The 25,281-nt window shown below is 34.5% G+C and overlaps 1 protein-coding gene across 1 annotated transcript; it reads left to right on the top strand.

Moving 5' to 3' along the window:
- Positions 1–13,560: 13,560 nt before the first annotated feature.
- Positions 13,561–23,405, top strand: LOC133318621 (GDSL esterase/lipase WDL1). Its single transcript, XM_061520643.1, has 6 exons — positions 13,561–13,732; positions 14,993–15,070; positions 15,963–16,103; positions 16,888–16,964; positions 17,070–17,219; positions 22,992–23,405. Exons 1-6 carry the CDS (start codon positions 13,622–13,624, stop codon positions 23,203–23,205), a joined length of 771 nt encoding a protein of 256 aa, XP_061376627.1. The 5' UTR covers positions 13,561–13,621; the 3' UTR covers positions 23,206–23,405.
- Positions 23,406–25,281: the final 1,876 nt, after the last annotated feature.

Genomic DNA, 25,281 nt, shown 5'->3' with positions numbered 1-25,281 from the left:
ACAGAAACCGAAAAATATTAGTGATCCTGATATATCATTTTAGAAAACAATTAAACATAAATCTTGATATCTAACACTAACAGTGGAAACAAACATAATAGTTGTTCAATAATAATTAAAGAATAATTATATTTTTACAAATTTTATTCTTATAAATGAGATAGATTTATTTGAACAATTCAAAAAATAAAATCATATTAAGTCCAAAGTGTTATTCGGTAACTTACATGACAGTTTATAAAACATTTATGAAAGTAAAACTTTACAAATACTTTTTTCAACAAAAAAAATATTAACAGTTAGAAAGTTTATTTTAAAAATTTGAATAACTAAACTTTAATCTAAACGTATACCATTCATATACGATTTCCTCTTTTTATTATCATGCTAGATTACTTCTCTCGATATTTTGAACTAATGCATAATTTATTAACCTAAATAATTCAATTTATCTTTTTATTTATTTATTGCATATATGGTCTATGCTCTTAACAATTTAAGAGATAAATTCATCCCTTGATTAGAATAATAAAAGAAAGGGAAATTAAGGGAGGAAGACTCTCAATATTATTAGTCAATATTTGTAGTAACAGAAAAAGAGTCAACTGAAGGTGGAAAAGTGCGAGTGGGGATAGCATTGAGAAGAAAATATCTAGAGGGTTGGATGCAAAAAGCGAAAAGTGCATTGCCACGACGACAAAAAAAAAATCGTCGTTTTGCCTCCGTGGATGTGTCTGCCGTCAAAAAAATATCCCATCTCACGTCACATGTCACACAGCTCACAACTCTAGTTCTACCAAAATATCTTCCACTTTATTCTATAAAAATAAATAAAAAAATAAAAAATTTATAAGAGTTATACTGTACAAAAATGATTGTGTAATATTATAGAGATTCGTTTTTCATGTCTTAATTTTTTATTTTATTTTTGCTTCAAAAAATGCGTACCCCACAAAATATTGTGTGTGTAGAAAATTTTTGTGTGTCATGTTACATGATGAATGCAAATCTCATAAATAAAATCAAATTAAATTATGATCGAAGAAGAATATATACCTTGAAGTAAAAAAGGCATAAAGGAACAAATTTGGTCCCTACCCAGAAGAGAACATCACTAGTTCCGGTGGTGATAGATTATATATATTATCAATGACAAATATTATTGTTGATTGACTCAGGTTAACCTCACTATTACATTCAGTTTGGACCAAAATATCTAGGCTGGATTACGACTAAAAAATGTCTATCTTATAAAAGAATGGTTAAAATAATACTTGTTGAACTAGGACACAGAATGCACAATTTGAAAATTGTAATGTTCACATTTTTGTAAATGAGCAACCAAAAAATGAGTAATTAATGTTTCCTCTTCCCTCTCTTCTCTCTCTCTCTCTTTCCTTACATTTTGCATCATTTAAATAGGGGTTTAATATGTGTGACACAAGTTGTATTCTTTTAGTGACTTACACAAAGTATGACCGGTCATACTTTGTGTAAATATGAAAAGTTACTTTTTTTCTCTTTCAGTGACATTTAAAGTAAAAAATAAAAGTAACTTTTCATATTTACACAAAATATAATCGGTCATACTTTATATAAATCACCTAAAAAGACACAAGCTTGTGTACTTTGAAATAATACTTATTTTTTCCTTTAAATATTATACTTTACATATGGCTTTTGTGGCACAACTTATAACTAGAGGTGGCAAAGCGAGTTGCTCGCCCCGCTCCGCCCTAGCCCACCAAAAGCCTGTAAAAGCGGCTTGGCCCGCCCTATCCCAACCCGCCAAAAGCTCGTCAAAAAGCGAGTTGGCCCGCCCTGCCCTGCCTTCGAAGATGGGATAGATATCTCAACCTGCCCCGCTCCGTTTGGGCGAGCGGGACGGGCTGCCCGCCAAGCCCATGACATTTTACACTAAAAATTTAAAAAAAAAATAAAAAATCAGCCCGGGCAAGCTTGGCGGGCAGCGGGTTTGAGAAATTCAGCCCGCCCTGTCCCGTTTGACGGGCGGCGAACTCGGCCCATTTTGCCAGCTCTACTCGTGACCACAAGACCTGGGTCAATAAAATTTACTTCTAAGCTCCATTTATAGATGATTCAAATTTATTTTCCACATTTTTTTTAGTGGCCAAATTTCTTGTATTCATAACCTGCCAACAATTTAAAATTACAACACATTGCTTTTAATTTTACAAGGTTGACATAAGCAATTTAACATTTTTTGTCCATTCTTCAACATATCTTGCAATTTGCAGGCCCAAACATTGCCCTAAACAAATGCAAGGTTAGAAAGCAACTATTCAGTTGATTTTCTCTTTCTTCCCTGAATAGAAGCGATCTGAAATCTGGGTCCCCCCATTCGCCAACAACACAAAACATCATGAGCCACGTAGCATCTTAAGGCTAACCACTGTAGCAAAACATTTCCCTTATTTACAAAAATCAAATATCCCTAAACTAGTATCCCTTATTGAATCTGACATATATCAATTGGAAGCAAATTATTAATCAAATTAAAGAACTCGAATCCTACCTCTTCCTCCGTGATAATATCATCAATATCATAGTACTTTGCCATCCAATCCTCCAGCTTGCTGTTGTTACACTTTCTTTTAACTCATCGAAAGAGCAAACCGCAAATAAAGATACCTTGAGCTTGAATCGTGCCATTACATTTTATAAATTAGAAAGAAAAAACCATCTTCTTGAATGATAAAAAATACCACTAAAGAAAGCTTGAATCTGTTCTACAACTGAGAGAACTTCATTCGCTAGCTCTAATCAAAATCACTCTTTATTAAACCTCAACTAGCAAAGTGGGATGAGTACAATACTTATAAACAGTCTTATCCTTACATATTTGCAAAGAGTCAGTTTCCAGACAGATTCAAATCTGTGACCTATTAAAAAGGAACAGTTCTATCACTGCATCAGCCTTTCCCTTTACCCTTTATATTTGCTAGCTCTAATATTAAATAAAAATAAATTTTTACCAATATGTAACCTTCCACAACAGCATCTATTATTGCAGTTCCATAACACTGAAATGCAAAATCACAGAATTTGTTGCTACCAGTAGAACTCCAATATGGAGCCCATAGACACGAAGCAGCAAACAATTTGAGTTGATCGAAATCTTCTCTTCAATTTGATTTGACTCGAAACAAAAATATCCAAACCCAATGAAGTATGCAATTCAGCACAAGTATTATCATCATTTCAACGTGAAATCATGACTTGAAAAATGTACTCCTGTGGAATAAATAATGTATTATCCAAGAAGATAGTGGCACACTAGAAGCCAACGAAAACACAATTGGAACATACTGCTATCTAGATTATAGAAAATAGGTGGGGAAAGAGAAATCCTATAATTGCAAACCTAGAGACAACAAGAAAGCTAGAGACAAGTATATAGAAGGATGCAGGATGCTTATTGGCAGATGCAAACCCTTTTACTTTACCAGAAACCTTCCGCTCAGGTACATGGGATTGTGGTCTTTTTATCAGTCTCGCTTCTTCTCCCTTTCACCAATGTGACATGATTATTCAATACTGGACAAATGTAAGTTGACAACAATTTTCTGGCATACAATTCCTATATAAATATATGGGCTACTCTTAAACCGGTATAAGAATAAGAAGTCTTACCTTCATTTTTGGTCATTGATTCACTTGTATCCAATAGCTCACATAACTAAAAAATTAAAGAGATTAGATATAAGTGTAATCAATGGTCAAAATTGAGAATGTAATGTACACTGGTGTAAAAGAATATATATATACACACCCTAGCCGTACTTGAATCTTCTTTCCATGTATCTGAACTGAGAGATTCTATAGTTGCTAATAAAATTTTAATCATTTGTAATCAGCTTTAAATCTTATTTTCTACCAAATCCCATCAAGCTCATTCAGTATCTACATTCAATCAATGTAATCAAGTATACCACAACGACTAAAATAGTTCAGGAAAAGAACGAGGCAGACCAACCTCAAATCGACTGAGCTTGAAAGGAAATTTCACTTCCTTCCTCTTAGAATGCTTTTTTAACACTCAGATGTGAAAAGCTCTCCCTCATGCTCACTCTCACAACCCTCAGCAAAACAGCGCGTCTAGCCAAACAATGATCGACCGAGTGAACTTAACAGAACACTGAGCACAGTTATTAGATCCAAACTAAAACCGTGAAAGATAGATTCAAATGCTGAGCACAGAGAATTGCAAAACTGGGCTATTACCTTGTGGTGAAGTGAGTGATAATTTAGAAAATCAACCACGTCCAAGGTCGACTAGTGCAAGGAGCTTCAAATCTGCGAGGAAATGGCGAAAATTTGGTATTATAGTTTGTTTTCTATGAAGAAAAATTGGTATTAGGGTTCGTCTGATAGAGAACAATTGAAAAAAGAAAATGTTAAATTTGGAATAATGTGTTATCTTAAGATTGAACCATGCATTCTCTCTGCCTCAACCCATATAATTGAAAAAACTGAAGAAAAAAAATCGATTTATGAAATTTATGACTTCAATTCGTGGCTTTGAAGATTTATTTGTTTGAATTCGTGGTTTTAAAACTTGGCGCGTTTTTTAGATTTTCTGTTTCGGTGATAGCGCGTGTTAAATTTGTTAGCCCAAGTAAATACGGGCTAACCCAGATCCGTACGGGTTAATAACCGGATTGACCCACTTTTTAAACAGGTAAAGAATATGGCCATTCCCGATCCGGTTCTGTTTGCCATTGGACTAACGGGTTGGTCCGATATTCCAATGTTTGTTTTTTAATTAATTGCTACATGCCTCGAACCAACAAAAATTACAAAATGCATCATATTTAAAGGAATCCTAGGGTTGTTATTCTAGGAGGATTTCAGCTAATCATCATTCTTAATATATAAGAAATTAGTCTCATAATTATTATAGAGTATTCTAATTTTGAGAGGTGTAACTAATCTCTTGATTCCTTATGGAGTATTCTATAGTAGATTATTATAGATTTTGAGCTAAACAACTCCTAAAGATATTTGAACCAAATAACTATTAAGCATAATGGATCAAAATCAAGATTATTATTCAACACCTACCTTAAATTTGATTTTGCAACTCCAAGCAATCTTATCATCTCGATAAAGACATATTCATTCTTGAGTGGTTTGGTGGAGATATCTGCTGCTTTTTCTTAAGACATCACACACTTTATATGCACGTTGTTTCTTGCAATGCATTCCCTTATATAAGCAATAGGAGGAAATCCATGGTCATAATTAATTATTATTCATTGGCCGTGTGCCACTATTTACGTCTTGTATCTCTCAACTTCTTCATTTGGTATTCATTTTTTTTTGTAAACCCATTTCACACAAATTGCCTTGTGCCCTTTCAGAAGTGTGGCTGACTCCCATGTTTTATTATTCTTAATCGAGTTAAGTTCTTCATCCATTGAATATCTTAATCTCTTGTTTTGGACAACTTCTTGAAAACTCATTGGTTGACCATTAACAAAGAGGCAAAACAAAGTGAAATTATCTCCATTCTTCTCGCTGCAGGAGGTGGAGGAGGAGGTGGAGGAAGATTATTAGCAGCCATCACTGGTTCTGTGTGTGGCTTAGAACTTGAAGATTCTTCTTGCTTCTTTTGCTTGGCTTGCTTCCGATTTTTCTTTGCAGTTTTCTCGATTTCTGGATCAAACTGTAAAGAATCTTGATCTATTTTACCTCGTATAAACTAGAGCAAAAAGATCAGTAACAAAACAAAATCCAATCAAGAAATTCAAAAGTTACAAATAAAATTGGCGTATTCAATCCCCGGCAACGGCGCCAAAAACTTGTTGCGTAAAATCGGCAAGTGCACCGATCGTACCAAGTAATAAAAGATGAGTAAGAATATCGTCCCACGAGGATTGAGGCACCGAGTTTATTTTAACTATTCCTTTCTTATTGGATGAATAAAAGTTGGTTTGAGGTAATTGTGTTTGTAAAGATTGTGAACTATTCAAGACTTGTGAACAATTCAGAGAATAATTTGAAAACTTGAGAATAAAAGATTAAAGTTGAGAAAAATATTTAAAAGGCTATTGCAGTAAAGGACGCCAACACATTTCCGATCCCCACCTTGTAATATTAATTAATATTTACATTTAATTACTCATTGATCAAACAATTCACCATCTATTAATTGGTTGTTAAGCCCTAATTCCTTAGTGATCTTAACTTTATTAACCCTATTAGAATCCTAATCCCTTAGAAATTCTTTTTCGAGTTAATCCTTTAAACCAGTGAATTTTCCACGTTTGCAGTTCATGTAGCCTATCCCTAGTGCGTACATGAACTATTATTTTACCCTTTATCAGGAACTAGAATCTCAATATTCCTATTGAAAACTCTAACCCTCGCAATCCCAAAAGAGTGATCAATTCTAGAATAATTATAGATGAAGAACAGGATAAAATAAATGCAATTGAAATAATTAAATATAAAAATTAACCAAATTATAAGGGGTTCACATCAAGGGTTGTGACCCTTACCACAATAATAAAAGACTAGCCAGACATATTCATGTCTGACAATTCAAAGTATTGAAAAGAATTCATAAAACAAATTAATAACCGGAAGAATGGAAGAAGAAATCTTGAATCTTCAGTCACCAAGAGCTTGCTCCGATTCCTATTGTTCGCAATTTCTCCCGTGCAAAAGTTATGTTCTCTTCAGGTCTTAGTCTCTATTTATAGAGTCTTTGACCTTGTGTAGAATCTTGATTGAATCTTCATTTAAAATCTCCTTTTAATCTTCTGCTGATACTGATTAGATTTAATATTAATTTTCCGCATCTCCCACGCTACTAGCATGGTTCCCACGATGTGAGCGTGGGAGATTTGTTCACAATACTGGAGCTCCATGCTACTAGCGTGGGTTCCACGCTACAAGCGTGGATTTCAAGAAAGTTTGGCGCTACTAGCGCCAGTGCCACGCTAGTAGCGTGAATGCCTCGGGCTGTTCCTGAACTCTGGCGCTACTAGCGTGAGTTTCACGCTAGTAACGTGGATGCCTCTGTCTGAAAAGTCTTCTTCATGCTGCCAGCGCCACACCCACGCTATCAGCGTGAGCCTTCAGTTTAGCAATTTCCTTTTTAGCTCCAGTTTGTCTGTTTTTCCTACGAAAGCAACACAAAATCAGTTGTGCAATCTCTGATTGAGATTTTAACAGATCAACAGTAATTATTGCTTTTTTGCATAAGATTAATCAACATTCTCTCTCTTTTTGACTTAGATTTTCCCATATGCTGGATGCATATCAACAAACATACCCAATTAGAGTTCTCTATAAATTTCATTGCCTGCAGAGAGAAACATAAGAAAACCAAAGATTATAACGTGAAAAGAAGAAAGCAAAAAGCATAAGTTGTTTTGGGTATTTTAAGGTAACCTTGGAAGCTTATAAATCCCTCTTCTTTTACAGTTTTTGAATAAGTCTTAAGAAACTTATTTGTTGTTTTTATAACTATCTTCTTGGTTGTTTTCATAATTGTCTTTGTCATGAATGTACTGAAGTCGAGAGATTTTACAATAAGGACAACTTTGAGAACATTCTTCTTCACCTTATTTTCTACGCTACTGCTATACGAAGAGAAGGTGGAACTTAATAGTAATAAAATACTACAATGTTTCAAATAGGAGAAAATTGTTAGCTTCCCTTTCTTTCAGGTGCTGCTCTGTTTCGAACACAATAAAATTGTTAGTTTTCCTATATCTGATGTTAATCTATAGCACCACTTCGTTTGAAATAGAAGAAATGGTAGTCTTCTATTGACAAGGTACTGTTGTTAGTACACACATATCGAGTACTATAGGTAACTTAACAATATGGAGCTGGTTTTGATGATATATTAGCAACAAGGTACTCATGATGTCTTATTATAATGGGTGTTTGTTTGATACTTTGTATGCAATCTTTGTCACTTGCCTTGTTTATACCTTCCATTATATTGTTTATAGTGTTTTATTTCTGCTTGTCATACTAATATACTTGTTTCTTGTACTAATATTTATATGTTTTATAATTATAATTAACTGCAATAAATTGTATTTTAACACAGTATTTTACATTACATGATATGCTTAATTGGTATTATTTATTGTTTGTTGTTAGTTGTTAGTTGTGATTATGTATTTTACATCTCTTATATTATATGACAATACTATTATAATGTAAAATAAAATAAAATAATAAAATAAAATATTTAATATTCCTACTATATACCATTAAGCATATGAGAACACTTTGAATTTTTCCTACTTTGAATTCCATTAATCATTCCAATATATGAATATGTGTATAGCGATTTGATTGAAAAAAGTTATATTGATTTAGATTATATGAATTGGAAATTTAGTTATCTTACATATAGTGTTTTTGAATGTTAATTTAGAATTCAGAATTTCAAATAAAACAAAAGAAACATAAACTGTAATATATATATATATATATATATGTATATATATATATATATATATATATATATATATATATATAATATTTAAAATGATATTTCTGATGTGTATTTATCCTATTAATAACGGGATCAGTAGGCTATATAGTAGGGGACGCCTTACTCTGATTTAGAGCTTAACCATATGTTAACCTCTCACCATCAGCGCCCTTTTTTGTCTGGGCAAATAACAAAATATAATTGAGATTGTTTTATTTAATTGTTGATATATTGTATACTATTTATTTAGTGCTGAAGAGGATTTTACGTGCAGACACAACTGAAAATGTTATAGTTCAAAAACTTCCAAGATTATCGGCAATATTTCTCACCTGTTTATTTGTTGTCTAACATTTCCAAATTAGTATAGATGGACTGGATTTACTTGTGCGGAACTGGCTGGGAAATGTTAATACTGATATATGAGGACCATATGGAGGCTCACTTATGCCTCTGTATGTTTGCTTAGACATGCATATGTAGCATGTAACATCCAGAGCGCTGACAAGGACGGGGAGTGTTCGCCGGTGCGAAAGGGCATGGACAAGGAGCGGCTCCTAGCAGGCTTCCAGCGACGGGGGTACATGAATGAATCGAATCAACACCCGCAAGAGAGGGATTCCAAAGACTGTGCTGGTATGAGACGGTATAGTTGGGAATGGCTTATAAGAATTAATTGATACTACCTATACTAACAAGATGCATCTACTTTTCGGTAGCCCGGAACGGAATAACTCCATAGTTAAGCGTGCTTGACTTGGGGCAATTCTGGGATAGGTGACCGCCTGTGAAGTTTTCCTGGGAAGTGTGCGAGTGAGAACAAAGCACGCTGAAAAGTCTCATGTTAGTGTGTGGGGACAGTCGTTGATCCTTGCAAGGGTCCAGACGTTACAAGTGGTATCAGAGCAGAGCCTCTCTTCCAATACGGTGTGGTTCGAGGACGAATCAGGCGGAAGCTGGGCATGTAACATCCCAGGCGCTGACGAGGGCGAGGAGTGATCGTCGGTGAGAAAGGGCATGGACAAGGAGCGGCTCCTGACAAGCTTCCAGCGGGGGGTTACATGAGCGAATGAATCGAATCGACACCCGAAAGAGAGGGATTCCAGAGACTATGCAGGTATGAGACTGCACAGTTTGGGATAGCTTATAAGAATTAATTGGTACTACCTATACTAACAAGATGCATCTACTTTTCGGTAGCCCGGAACAGAAGAATTCCATAGTTAAGCGTGCTTGACTTGGAGCAATTTTGGGATGAGTGACCTCCTAGGAAGTTTTTCTAAGAAGTGTGCAAGTGAGGAAATAACATAGGTATCATTGATTCTTGAAGCGGCCGAGCATTACAAGTTTCTTTTTAATTTCTATTCTTATTTCTTGAACTGTAAGTGACCAACCTTTTGAACTAGAACTAAATGAATTGTAGTTTTTATCAAACTTGTATTTAACAAAAATAACATAGGTATCTATTCAACAAATGCAGCAATTATAAGATACTAGAATTATTGAATCATGGATTTTCCAAAAAAATTTGCATTCCTGCATTTTACCAATGCTAAGGCACTTTAATCACAGAATTTGAACTACGATGGCTATTTTAGCTAGAACTTTCCAGTTCCAGATTTGTTCCTCAGAAGGGTATTTTCCCAAAGTCTTCTGAATCTTCAATAATTATTTCAAAAACCTCCTTGGGTTATCCCAAACCTCAAGGGTTTAATTAGCAAAATAAGATAACCTGATTTCCCAAGCACAGATATGCTAAAAATATTCCAAGATCCATTCCCATGATTTTCTTGAACTTTAAATTGAAATCTTGCTAATCAAATGAGACTAAATAAAACATTACAATGTTCAAAAAAATAAAAGAATCATCCAATCATCTTGAATCCCAAAAAAAGAATTTAGAAACTCATATTAACTAAAGCCGACAAAACGGACTCGGCTTGACGGGCCTACCCGCCCCACCCGCCAAACAGGGCGGGGCAGGCTGAGTCATTTTTTGGCGGGCCAAGACGGGTCAGTGCAAAATAGGCTCGGGTTAGCGGGCAGGCCAAGTTTTTCAGCCCATTTTCAAAAGCGGGGCGGGGGGGGGGGGGGTGACTCATTTTTTGGCGGGTTGATGGCAGGGTGGGGCAGGTAATAATTGCAAATCTAAACTAAAAGAAACATGCATTATCAAATATCTAAAAAATAGAACTCAAAGTGAAAGTTGCATACCAGTAGTTGAGCAAATGAAATTCCTAAACTAAAGCTAGGAAAGGGTAGAGATTTCAGCTTGCATGAAGATCATTGCTTTCTTCGTTGAAGATGCGTTGTCAATGCTCTTCAATGTCAAGAACTTGGAGAGGATCACACAAGTTTTACAAAGAAATTCAAGAAGACTCTTATGGAACTTAAAATCTTTCAAAAGCATAACGAAGACTAAAAGAATCTAATTCTGGTTTCTCTCTTTTTTACAACCCACAAAATAACTAATAACTAAAAAAATCCAAAAGTTAGTAGCCGTCCATCTTTTCGTTCATCCAATGGTCCAAATTTGTCCCTTGCTTTTATCAACTTGGTCAGTGCTTCCTTTTTTAACATCTACAAGCATTGGGTAATGAAATTTATAAGTAAAATTACATTGACTTTCTTTTCTTTTACCTTTTTCCAAATTGGGCCATATTATTTTTCTTTTTGGTCCAAATACCTGCATATCACACTTCATCTAGCCCAAATAAATCAGAATCTAAACCATTAAAATATGGGTTTTATTAATCTCCTTTTACATAAGATAAGTATCTTATGTTGTAGAGAGAAACTAAGTGGGTCCCACCATTACAAGAAAAAAGAAAAAGAAAAAAAAGTGAGGTGCAGAAATCGAAGTGAGAGAAAATGAGATAAGTTACCTTATGTAAAAGGAGACTAATATTTTTCTTAAAATATACATGATTCAAAGCTAACACCTAGTCAATCCATTTATTATATTATCAATTTTACTTTATATCGCCAAAAAAATTAAATTCATAAAATATAAATTAAATTACATAAGGGAGTGCACTTATTGAAAGAAAACACGCTAATTAAAACCACCTTGAGAGTAAAAAAGAGAGTCAACAAGTAAATCTGTTTTGGTTTAAATTAGTTTGTCCATTATAACAACAACAATAATAGTAACAATTACAGAGATCTTACTTTTCAACATAGAAATTCATTAGCTTATTTATTTAAATACAGTCTGCCATGATATTGAATGCACTAAATAAAAATAGGTTTAACTGTACAAAAACGCAATAAGTTCGTTTGTTTTGGTTTGATAAGGTAATAATAATAATAATAATTCGAGACAAGAATACTTCAAGATTCTTGCATGCTGAGATTCTTAGTAAACACCAAGTTTCTTGACTTGGATATCATTTTTTTACACTCGTAACATGTGCGCCTTCCATTAAAAAGATGACATTTGGATTAAAAAATTATTTTTCTCTCCTCCGTACACGCATCACCGTCATTGCCCTGTATTAATTGACCCGTCACACTGATTTAGTGATGCGATGAGAGTACTGTAATAATTTTGCGGCCTAAATTTTGTTCTAGAACAAATAATATATTGATAGATGACAGATCTAACTATTTAATATAGAAATTATTAACTTATTTATTTAAATACAATATAAAGGGAATATAAATGTTAAATTCAAATTTAAAAAACAAATATTCACTTTAAAAAAAGAGGAAGACAAAATCAAATCCCAAACCAAAAGAAAAAGTAAGTACAAACTACTTAGGGTAAAGCTAGCACCATTGATCAGTAAAAACACCTCCAGTTGCAGCATTAAAGACCCAAAGCATGTGACAAAGATGAAGTACGAACTAATTTGTGTTACTACTTAATAGGGGGGAATTTTGGAGGAGTGAAATTGTAAGTAATGTGAATTTGTGACAAAGATTCTTAAGTAATGTGAATTTGTATTTTTTTTTTTAAATGGAGAGATCACATGTTTAGCGTCTTGAAATAGGAAATTGTTGGACTTTCAAATAAAAATTGTGCCGAACATTAATAAATCATTAATCGCAAAAACAAAAGTAGTAATCAATTGTAAACATAATTGATTTCGTGTTAGAGATAGCATTACTAAATCTTAAATGCCTTCAGCTTTGTTTGGTGAACTCCCTGCCGAAACAAGTTGTGTCAAGTGGTAGTTTCATTATGGAGTCATAAAGGATAACCTACTCCCATCATGTTCATGTCTCTTCTACGGTACTTATTCAATATTCATTCATTTCATTTCTGTCTCTCCCTCACCAACTTTTCATTTCTTGGAAAAGTGGATCATCCATTTGCTTTTCTTTCAATTGCTATAAAATAAGGTAGTTCATTTACTCTATTACTATACATACATATTTTATATTCTTATACCTTCGTGGTTTCCTAATATCTACTAGTTCTATGTTTTTGTGACCTACTTGGTAATGTTGGACTTCATTATACCTCTTTAAGGGATGTTTGGTACGCGGGATTTTGAAGAATTCTCGGGAAATTAAATTTTTCTAAATTTTAAATTTTCAGATATTATCGTAAACTGAACGTAAAAATCATATTTTTAAAAATCGAGATTCACAGACAAATAAAAATTTTTCCTGTACCAAACGCTCCTTTATTTTCTTTTCTTTCTCTATCATTTTTTATTTATGACATCAAAGCAATATGGGGAAAAAAAATTAAATGATTGTAAAAGTATAATTTTATGATTTTTTATTTATTTCAATGATAAAGAAAAACAAATAGTTTGATATCATAAAAATAACTATGTATAGTAATACATACATTAACTGAGTAGAAAAAAGAAAAAAGAAAAACAATTTTCCACGTGACGACATGGTGTAGGCTGTAGGGAGTAATTCTGAGTGTGAACACAGGAGAGTTGAATTATAAACCAACGATTTTGCCATGCAATAAGTCATTATCATCATTCATAACAAACCAACCAAACACTTTGATTTAGTACTACTTAGTTTTCGCTGATCCTCCACGAGCTGAGGAACTTGGAGTTGGTGTTTCTGTTTGTTTTGTCGGAGTCTCTGTTTGTTAATCTTAATCTTAATCCTCAATTACTCAGAAAGAGAGAGAGAGAGAGAGGGAGAGGGAGGGAGAGGGACATGGTTGGACCTGCGAGGCCTCAGTTTGTTCTCTTTGGATCCTCCATCGTTCAGCTAAGTTTCAGCCATGGCGGTTGGGGTACCATTCTTTCTGACATATACTCTCGTAAGGTAATAACTACTAATTAACTTGTTGACTCATAAGATTGTTCATTGGTTTGCATTTGAAATGTTATAAGCTTTCTGGGTAGACCAAAAATCTTCACTTTTGAATGGAGGGTTTCATGGGCTTGATCTCTTCTAATGGGTGCATAGCAATTTTTCAATTAAAAAATGTTACTTGATTTTATATTCTAATCTCTATCACACATGCATGATTTGAGGACTCACCATCATAATAATAATCTTGATGCTTCCAATCACCGGCTTTATATTTGGGCAATACTTGTTTACATTGTACCCTTCACTTCATTTTGTATCATATTATATTTTGGGGCCATGCTTAATAAAAGAAAAAAAATTATGTAAAACTAATTTTGAAAACTTTTGGTTTATGTGAATTCCCTGTGAGTCTCAAAGCTCATACTTTCTTAATCTTACCTTCAAATTTTGTAACTAATAAGAGGAAGTAAACATCTATTTTTTCCCCTGAAAGGTTGGATTGATATCACTTTGATCCCTCGAAGATATGTGATATCAATTCAGTCCCTAAAGTAACATCAAAATTATCCTTCTGTGCACAGACCACGAGATTGAGGAACTAAATTGATGTTCCTTGTCTTTCTAAGACCAAATTGATGCAACCCAATCTTAAAATGGTAGTTTACTATGAAAAAAATTGTTGTAATCCTGTTCTTTCTTAAATATCATCTTCAACTTTTGTCTCCTTGGTTGTGTATACTTTTCAAAACATATAAATGAATTTGAATAAACCTTACTTCAGAGCATGAGTTATGTTGATGAAGCTAAGCTTCAAGTGTAACGTCATAATTGATTTCTTTGGAAGTTTTGCTATTATTACTTATGGTACTCTTCCCTCATTTATCATGTTCAGTTATGAAATGTTGAAGAGATAAAGAAATTATTCAATTGTTTTAATTTACAAATTCTTTCTTGTCGACCTCCATTTTGGTTACAGCTATGTCTCTGTCCTGGTCAATTCCTTCAATTTTATACTTTACCCTTCCTCATGTTCTTCAAAAAGATGCACTAAATGATTACTAAGTTGAAAGCCTGTGCAAATACTGCATACTGGCATTTACATTTTGTAAGTGTATATATGTAAAGTGGTAATCTAAGTATCCATGCACCCTCTTATGTGGGAGTGTATCCTTATCATGAACTCTTTTCTTTTTGTTTCTCTTCCTCTAGAGGAATGTTAAGGAGGACTGTCATCTGTTAGTTATGCTGATGCAAAAGTACTCATTGTAGGCAGACATATTGTTACGAGGTTACTATGGATGGAACTCAAGACGTGCCCTTCAAGTCCTCAATCAAGTTTTCCCAAAGGTATTTTACCTCAAAAGCAGCTATTCATATTGCAGATAATATTTTCAAATCTAAAATGTTGCTTTTGGTGCAGCTTGTGTTCTTCATTATAGCTGATTGATGTATCTTGTAGTTTTGAATGATTTGTGGGTTAAATACACAATTTCTTAAAATGATATATTCTCCTTTGTTGGTTCTTTATGCATTTTTATGTCCCCAGAGGATATCTTTTCAAGTGATACTTTCTCAATTCATTATTAAATAATTATACTTTATTTAAAAAAATAAAGGAAGATTATATTTACAAACTTTTTGTTTACAAACTACACTATGTATGTCTGACTGGTAATACACTCTTGAGTAGAGTATTACCGGTCAGACATAGTGTAATTTGTAAGTTTGTAAAAAAAAAGCTTGTAAACGCATCTTTCTCCAATAGCTGCTTAATGTAATGGAATCGGTAAAACCTAAATCCACATCTGGCAAAATAGAAAAACAAAATTACAATACATTGATAGCCTTGCATTGCATTTCCCTGTTGTGTTGGCTATCAAAGCTTGTGGAACTTTCCTCTAACGAATTGGGTTTATTCTATGGGTAAAAAAGCTGGATACGAACTTAGGATGAACAATTTCGAATTTTCCCCTGGTTGCATATATGCTCTTCTAGTAGTGTCACAAGTGCACCATTGTGTAGGAATTATATTTTTACATTTGCATAGGATCAGGAGCTCTATATAGGCAGTTGTTTGTATAATTTCATACAGGATAATGTTGGAACCATGGAATTGGGATTCTTCTGCTTATCATACATCCATATATATTTCATGCTATCTCTTTATTAACTTTTTATGTGATTTCATTATAACATTATCCTGCCTGCATCATATAATCTTCTTTATCTCACTTCCCAGGATGCTGCTGCACAGCCTTCTCTTGTGATAGTTTATTTTGGAGGTAATGATTCCATGGGTCCTCACTCATCTGGCCTAGGCCCTCATGTGCCTCTTCATGAATATATTGAAAACATGAGAAAGATTCTGATTCATATTCAGGTACTTCTGTTCTTAATCACCTGGTTTTTTCTCCATAATTGCACATTACCTTACATTGGAGACAGATATATCTTCACTTTCAGACACATCGGGCACTAAACACGTCATTTTGTAAATATGGAAGCTAAACTGTTTCTTTAAAATATGAAGTTTGAGGAAATACTGTTAACTTATAGGAGGGCCCTTTGATGACAAACATGCGTAACTCATTTGATCTTAAACCAGCTATCACCGTGTTGTATATCTTACCCTTTCAGGGTTCTACAAAGTTGTTTCCTCTCAAAATTCTCGTTAGCATAGGTTAGCATAACTCAATGGTGTATTCAATTGTGAAAAATAGTCTGCTTAAGTTCATTATATTCATTTATAAGTTTGTATGAACAACATATCTTAACACAATGTGTTTGTAGAATTAAGATATAAATTTTTTGTCAAGAAAATATAATCTGTGGATAATATTGGACTCTCAAGAATGGGCAAAGTGAATGTGGCTCTAATCCATTCCATGTCTTTATGAAACAGTGCCAAGCCAAACAAATCGGGGTAATAAGATAAAATAAAATGGCAAAAAAAAGTTATCAAGGTAGGAATAGTGAAAATGATTTGTTGCATTTTGCAGTTAGTTATCTAGGTATGGCAACAGATTGTAACTCTTTAATAATGAAGAAAAATAGATCTTAATTATAATGATCTTTTGCCTACAACAACTATCTTTTATGCATTTTTTAAAGGGGAAGTATTGAATGTATTATTCATAATTTAATGTGTGAATATTGACTATCAGAGCCTCTCTGAAAGGACACGCCTCATTGTTCTCAGCTGTCCTCCTGTCAATGAGGAAAAAGTGCGTGGAAACACAAGGTAACCTGAAGATATTTTTCTTTTATATTTTCCTCTCTGTGCTTGTATTCAGATAACACATTAAGTTCTAATCACATATGATATTTGTTTTCCTTTCTTAATCAGTGGAATTTTTAGTGAGCTGGTAAGAACAAATGAATTATGCCGAAGCTATTCAGAAGCTGGTATAAAGTTATGCCGGGAACTAGATGTGAAAGTTGTTGATCTTTTTACTGCACTACAGAAGAGAGATGACTGGATGAATGCTTGTTTTACGTAAGCTTCTTGACCTCTTGCTTTTATCATTCTTTTTTTCCCAAATGCCATGACATTTTAGAACTGAGTCATATTGCAATCTAATTGTTAAATTTCCAAATCCTTCCCTAGCTCTTGTAAGTATCTTGTGTTTGCTTTCCTTGCAAGAAGGTTTAAGCCTTGCATTCTTCCATATAACATATTAAATGCATATTGAAAGATACAATCTTTGATTAATTTAAACCTGGATTGATCACTTGCTTGTAAGTTGTAACATATGTCATTTTCATCTTCCCTTTACTGGGTTTGTAAATCCGTAAAATTTAGAGTAAACTATCATATTTGTCCATAAAAGATAAGTGACATCAATTTAGTCTTCTAAATTTTTTTATCAATTTATCCCCTTGGTCATGGAAGATTGACATCATTTTAGTCCCTTAATCTTGCGGTTTGTGCATGGATGATTTTGATGTTATATTCTGTTAGAGAAATATAATATAAATCATTAATGTGGCCTTTACTTAATAGCTTAAACTTTTAGGTTAAATTGGTTATTTACATGATATTAGAGTCTTTGTGATCAAGTGATCATGAGTTCGATCATCACCTCCCCCATTGCTTTAATAAATAATTAAATATTATGGAGTTTCTTAGCATAGGTAGATGGACCTATGCATTGTCCATCCTTCAAGCTCAATGAGCTCTTCTGTGAGGGGACGTGTTAGAAAAATTTAATATAAAATTATGAATGCGGCCTTCACCTAATAGCTCAAGCTTTTGGGTTATATTGGTTATTTACCTATTCCATGATTGAGGGACTAGATTGATGTCACATATCTTTCAAGGAGCAAAGTGATGTAAACCCAAACTTTCAGGGACCAAAATGGATGTTTACTCTAAAATGTATATGGACTCTTGACTGCTCTTACATTTAGTGTCTTCATTTAATTGGCTGGCATCTATCAGAATTTAGTGTTGAGAAACGGTGCTTGAACAGTATGTTGTGGAACATGTTTTTCTGAGAGGTAAGATTTTTCTTCTACCTTGCAGTCTGGAACTTTGATATTTTTTCAATATGGGGAATTCACTAAATTGGACTTAGTTGACTAATATAATGGAAGCTAAAACATTATTTAGCTGACTATTGCTCTTTGATCTGTTGCCAGCATGTATCTAATCCACAGTACTTTCCACTTCCAGTTCATTTGGATTGGTTGCTTACAAGCTTTGTTAGCTGAGCTAATCATAATTAAAAAAAAAATTTGAATGTGAAATAGGATTCAAAAATAAAAAATAAAAAAGTCAATCCGGGTGCTAAAACCAAAGTTTATCTGCTTTCTGATTTCTTATGAAATATATTATTGTAAATAATAATATTTATTTATTTATTTGTTGTATTGGACTTAGCCCATTAGGTCATGTAATGTCTTTAAATAGAGAACCCCTTGTATAGTTTACATACAATTCAATAATACATCAGATTACCCTTTTTCAAGTTGATATCTGAGCTCTTGATTCTGAGGGTTCTGCTTCCGCAAATCACCTTCTTTAAAAACCAAACCCTATTTGCCTCTCTCCGCCACAAAGCCGCCATCGGAAAAAAAAATTTCGGGGACCTTTTGGACCCTTGTTTCACTCTGTTTTCTTAGATCTATCATTCTACGTAGGTTTCTTTTTCATCAGACGACCGGAACAGCTTAAAAAAAAAAACACGGCACTGTTCATCGCGCACTGTTCAAGCAGTACTGTTCACACAAAAAAAACAAAAAACAAAAACTTTTCCTGCTTTGTTTTGTCTCATCTCCATGGATCAGCTTAAAGCCGCTATTGATAATATGTGTAAGTCATCTGACCGTTCTTTGATCTTGTCTGGTAAGAACACACGTTCTACATCTCTTCTTGCACTGATTTTAAAACCTCATGGATTTTGGATTCTGGTGCAACTGATCATATGACTTGTCGTACTGAGTTTTTTCGTTCTTATCATCCTATTGTTGGTAGTCATACTATATCCGTAGCTAATGAATCCCATAAATCAGTTATTGGTTCTAGTAACATTCAAATTAAACCTTCCTTGTTTCTTAAAAATGTTCTTTATGTTCCTCAGCTTTCTACTAATCTTATCTCCACTCAAAAACTTACAACTGATTTGAATTGTTCTATCACATTTTTCCCTTCTCATTGTGTTATTCAGGATCTTACCACGAAGAAGACAATTGGAGTTGCTAATGAGCAGGATGGGTTGTATTATCTCCTTCTAGAACATGCTATAAATGATAGCAAAAATCAGTTATTAATGACACGTCATCCTTCTACTGCAGAGTCTATGATTTGGCTCCATCACAAGCGTCTGGGGCATCCACCATTCAGTCTATTGAAGTCAATGTTTCCTTCTCTGTTTCTAAATCATTCGGTTGAGACCTTCCATTGCGATGTTTGTGAATTTGCAAAACACCATCTAGTGTCATTTCCTTCTAGCACTATCAAAAGCAGCGAACCTTTTTCTCTTATCCATTCTGATGTTTGGGGCCCTTCTAAAGTGCATAGTGTTTCAAGTGCAAAGTGGTTTGTTTCTTTTATTGACGATTGTACTCAAGTAACATGGATATTCTTGATGAAAGACAAGTCTGAAGTACCAGAGATATTTATTCGATTTCATCACATGGTTGAGACTCAGTTTGGTAAGTGTATTAAAAGACTAAGATCTGATAATGGTACTGAGTACGTCAACCAACGCCTGTCACAATTCATTTCAGACAGAGGAATGATTCATGAGCTCACATGTGTTGATACCCCTCAACAAAACGGAGTTGCTGAAAGGAAAAATTGTCACCTCCTTGAAGTTGCTAGAGCACTACTTTTCCAGACATCTGTTCCTAGTTCTTATTGGGGAGAAGCCGTGTTAGCTGTAGCCTTTTTGATCAACCGCTTACCTTCACGGGTCCTTAACAATACCCGTCCTATTGATTCCATGACTTCCTTCTGTTCCCATTTTGCAGAGCCTTCCACCAAGAGTGTTTGGATGTGTTGCCTTTGTCCATGTTCATAAACAACATCGCAGTAAGTTAGATCCTAGGGCTCTTAAGTGTGTCTTCCTTGGTTATACCCCTGATAAAAAAGGGTACAAGTGTTATCATCCATTAACTCGAAGATTTTTTGTTTCTATGGATGTCACCTTTCAAGAATCTGAGTCTTATTTCCTGGGTCTTCATCTTCAGGGGGAGAATAGTTCTTCAGAAGACTCATCCCCTTCCTTCTTTGAGTTTGGATCGTCCTTGTCTACTCCTACACCTCTTCCTAGTGTGTCTGCTCCTGGTGTGTCAGAACCTTCAAATACACCTGAGATACGAAAGATTTTGACACCTGAATTGGTATATCAGAGGAGGAAACAACCCATACTGTCTCACCAGCAACCTCAATCGTCTGAACTACTGGTAAGTCCTGAATCTCCTGTTTCTGATTCTAATATTATTGTCTCTCATGATTTGCCTATTTCTTCTGATACCTCTGATGACTTACTGTTGAGATATATAAAATCATTGATGTAGCCTCACCCAACAGCTTAAGCTTTTGGGTTGAATTGGTTCTTTACATTCTATCAGAGCCTCGGTGTACCGGGTTCGATCCTCATCGCCCCCACTTTCTTTCTAGTGGAATTTCTCTCTTCGCACAGGTAGGTGAGCCAGTGTATTGTCCACCCTTCAAGTCCAGTGGGCTCTCGTGTGAGGGGGCGTGTTGAGATATATAAAATCATTGATGTAGCCTCACCCAACAGCTTAAGCTTTTGGGTTGAATTGGTTCTTTACACTTACCCATTGCTTCTGCTTCTTATGACTTACCTATTGCCCTAAGAAAAGGGAAAAGATCTTGTTCAAAAAAATCTTGTTCCTCTTGTACTCAATACCCTATCTCCCATTTTGTTTCTTCTACTAATCTTTTTGTGCAGCACAAAAGCTTTGTTTCAGCACTAGATTCTATTTTAATCCCAAAATCAGTAAATGAAGCATTGAAAGATGAGAATTGGGCTCAAGCATGCAAGAAGAGATGAATGCGTTGGAGAAAAATAAAACATGGGAGGTTATTGATAGACCCAATGGAAAGAAAGCAGTAGGGTGCAGATGGGTTTATGCCCTAAAGTATAATTCTGATGGCACTCTTGAGAGATATAAGGCTCGGTTAGTCGCCAAGGGTTACACTCAGACCTATGGCATTGATTATGAAGAAACCTTTGCTCCAGTTGCAAAGATGAATACAGTGAGAGTCTTGTTATCCCTTGCTTCCCATTACAATTGGGATATAAATCAATTTGATGTGAAGAATGCTTTCCTTAATGGTGAGTTAGAAGAAGAAGTCTACATGGAAATCCCGCCTGGTTTTGATTCTGTGGACGGAGAAAATAAAGTTTGTAGATTAAGAAAAGCCTTGTATGGATTGAAGCAGTCACCTCGTGCCTGGTTTGGGAGGTTTAATAAGGTTATGATGACCTTAGGATACAAACAGAGTCAAGGAGATCACACTCTTTTCTTTAAGCACTCCCAAGATGTGAAGCTCACTGCGCTCCTTGTATATGTTGATGATATTATTATAACAAGTGATGATTTTGTGGAGAGACATATTCTGCAAACACAACTAGCCTCTGAATTTGAAGTTAAAGATCTTGGGAAACTGAGATATTTCCTAGGGATAGAGGTAGCTCATTCAAACAAAGGAATTTTTATCAGTCAGAGGAAATATGTTCTTGATCTTCTCAAAGAAGCAGGAAAGCTTGGGTGTAAACTCTCGAATACTCCTATTGAGCAGACTCACAAGATAGGTTATGAAGAGGAGAGTCCTCCAGTTGATAAAGGACAATATCAACGGCTAGTTGGGAAACTGATATATCTGGCTCATACTAGACCAGACCTAGCTTATGTTGTTAGTGTTGTCAGTCAATTTATGCACGATCCAAAGGAAACACATGCAGGCAGTGGAGAAAATTCTTCAGTATCTTAAAGCCACTCCTGGTAAAGGACTATTATTCTGGCGTGATGGCGATCTCTCTTTAGAAGTTTACACTGATGCTGATTATGCTGGATCTGTGACTGACCGTCGTTCTACCACTGGTTATTGTATGTTTCTTTGTGGTAACTTGGTGACGTGGAGAAGTAAGAAACAAGATGTAGTTGCCAGATCAAGTGCAGAGGCTGAATTTCGAGCTATGGCTCAAGGCATTTGTGAGTTATTGTGGCTGAAAATTGTACTTTATGATCTCAAAATGAAATGTGAGGGACCTATGAAGCTGCTATGTGATAACAAGTCCACTATTTGTATAGCTCATAATCCAGTTCAACATGATCGGATTAAACATATTGAGGTCGACCGCCATTTCATCAAAGAGAAACTTGATAGCGGGTTGATTACCACTCCATATATTCCCACTGGGCGTCAATTAGCTGATGTATTGACAAGGGAACTTCCTTCAGACAGATTTCAAGAGCTTACTAGCAAGCTGGGAATAATAAATATCTATTCCTCAGCTTGAGGGGGAGTATTGTAAATAATATTATTTATTTATTTATTTGTTGTATTGGGCTTAGCCCATTAGGTCATATAATCTCTTTAAATAGAGAACCCCTTATATAGTTTACATACAATTCAATAATACATCAGATTACCCTTTTTCAAGTTATATTAATAAAGAACAGCCCATTTAGTAACATACAAATAGTTTTAACTTGTAAATGAGAATGATGTCAAATGATAAATCTACCTAAAATATCTTTGATTTGTTCTCATTTTTAATGAATTTTGCAGTGATGGTATCCATTTAGCAGCTGAGGGAAGCAAAATTGTGGTGAAGGAGATACTGAAAGTGCTTAAGGAGGCTGACTGGGAACCATGCCTCCACTGGAAGTCCATGCCTACTGAATTTGCAGAAGACTCACCATATGATCTTGTTGCTGCTGATGGGAAAACTACACTGAATCCTTCTGAGTGGACTTTTTATAGAGAATTTCAGTGGGATTAGCTTCTTAGTTTATCAACTTTAATCATTTTTTCTGGTTTCCATTTAGAAACAACTTGCCTGCCAGATCTCACAGGATGTTGCAGTTTTTCTTATTCATGTTTTGTTTAGACATATTGATTGGTTATTTGGTGACAGAATAGCCTTATATTTTTTATAGTCTTTGTCATTCATCAAGTTTGTAATTTTATGATTCAACTGAAAATGAGCTGAATAGACTAGATCCATACTTTCATAGCTATCTGCAAATTTCATTAGTTTGATAGAATGGTACCAAACTCATAAGATGATTTGTTTGGGTTTCAATTGAGGGAACTTTTTTAATCAGTATTGGATATATAATGAATGAGACATCATTCTTTTTTTTTTTAAAATGACTCCTAATGATAAAAATGAGATCCAATCTCAAATCCTTGCAGTTAATGTAAAATATTACTATCAACATGTGTTGATCACTGATTCATGGCATTCGAATAAATTTTTTCAATCACTTTCATACCATTTTAACACATGATTGGTTAACAAAAAAACAAATAATTTAATGAATAAATAATGTTATTATTTTGGACGGTTAGTTGTAGCCTATTCTCCACTTCGACAGCAGGATAAGACATACACATTATCGAATGCCATAGACACATATTTATCAGGATACGACGTCGAATTCTGGTGTATTTTTTTTTTTAGAAAAAAATTAGTAGGTCTCGTTTTTTGTCTCTGCGACATATGTTTGTTTTCTGCTGCTATTGCAGAAAAATCGAACCCTTAAAATAAATAATGAAAAGCTTTTAGATAGTCGACGTGGCTACTTTCTAATCTTCTACATACAATTACTTCAAGACCATAAAAAATAAAATAAAAATTGACTGCACCATTCATAATGGTTATATAGTTCAAATATCATTGTGGCCATTCAATGTGTAATTAAATTAAGGAAGGTGCAGGCCACTGAACCACCTTTTGTTTTGTCAAGTCTTATTAAGTTGTAGGAGGCACCTACCCTTAAATTTCAGCAAAGAATGCACATGGTAGACGTCATCAATCAGACACTGCATCAGTCTCAAAATTAGGAAGCTATACTTACACCATAGAAAATGTCATCAGCCATTTATCATTTGGCAGTTGTGCTGGCTGTTACCCATATGCAAGGGCTGTATTTGCATTGTTGTTATAAATAGTCTAGACTTGATCCATAACAAACACAACACAAACGTGGCTATAATGGTCATCTTCTAGTTTATTCAACTCTGCGACACGTGGCATGCCCCCTCCTATGGAAATATATGCTCACATGGTGACACAAATCCAAGAAAATGGGAAAAATATCTTTAATACTACGGGAGTACTGAAGACTCAGTGCATCATTTACTTAATTTAGAAATAACAATATATTATTTTTACTATTTTACCCTTCATTGTATGGTTATTTTTCCTTAAACCATTATCTTTTTCTACTTTTAGTAAAGGAGTACATACTCCGGTAGTGCCAAAGATGTGCTCAGAAGATGGAATTATGACCTACGCATACATAAAAGTTAACAATGTTGGGAGTTGTTCATTCTTTAATGTTTGGCTAAGTTCCAAGAAGTTGGAACTCTCCATTTTTGGTGCAAGGCTCAAGGGACACATCCGTTGAGTGGTTTAATGTCTCTCCATAAATGAAGGTGCAAGGCTCAAGAGACATATCCTTTGAATGGTTCAACTTCTCTCCATAATTGAAAATCTAGAATCATCTTCCTCCCCTATATAAGCTTATAGTGTGTGAGGTTTAGAGATATGAAAAAGAATTTGAATACCTCTAGAGAGAAGTTTGAAGTAAGATACCTCTTTAGGGAAGTTTGAGATTACCACCATTGTAGATGAAATTTGATTGTACCTCTAGGGAAAGATTAGAGAAGTTTGATTGTTGTAACCCATTATTCTTATAGTGGAAATTTGATTTTGGATTAGTGTCCCGTGGATTTTTACTTCTTTACATTGGAAAAAGTTTTCCCACATTAAACAAATTGTCTATGTCCTTCTTCATCTCTCTCCTCTTGTATTTTATTGTTTCGCTTCTGCAATCGACTTGAGGGTCCG

The sequence above is a fragment of the Gastrolobium bilobum genome, unplaced genomic scaffold (genome assembly GCF_033153095.1).
Source record: "Gastrolobium bilobum isolate Gb01-03AN ecotype WA unplaced genomic scaffold, APGP_CSIRO_Gbil_v1 utg4519, whole genome shotgun sequence".
Taxonomy (NCBI): Eukaryota; Viridiplantae; Streptophyta; class Magnoliopsida; order Fabales; family Fabaceae; genus Gastrolobium; species Gastrolobium bilobum.
The sequence above is the reverse complement of the archived record's forward strand: the minus strand, read 5'-3'. Positions and strand labels throughout refer to the sequence as shown.

Excerpts from the sequence above, each read along its gene's own strand:
- LOC133318621 (XM_061520643.1), top strand. The coding sequence starts at position 13,622 with ATGGTTGGACCTGCGAGGCCTCAGTTTGTTCTCTTTGGATCCTCCATC. Across the intron at positions 16,965-17,069 it reads AAAGTGCGTGGAAACACAAG|TGGAATTTTTAGTGAGCTGG; the intron begins GTAACCTGAAGA and ends TTTCTTAATCAG. Across the intron at positions 17,220-22,991 it reads TGGATGAATGCTTGTTTTAC|TGATGGTATCCATTTAGCAG; the intron begins GTAAGCTTCTTG and ends TGAATTTTGCAG.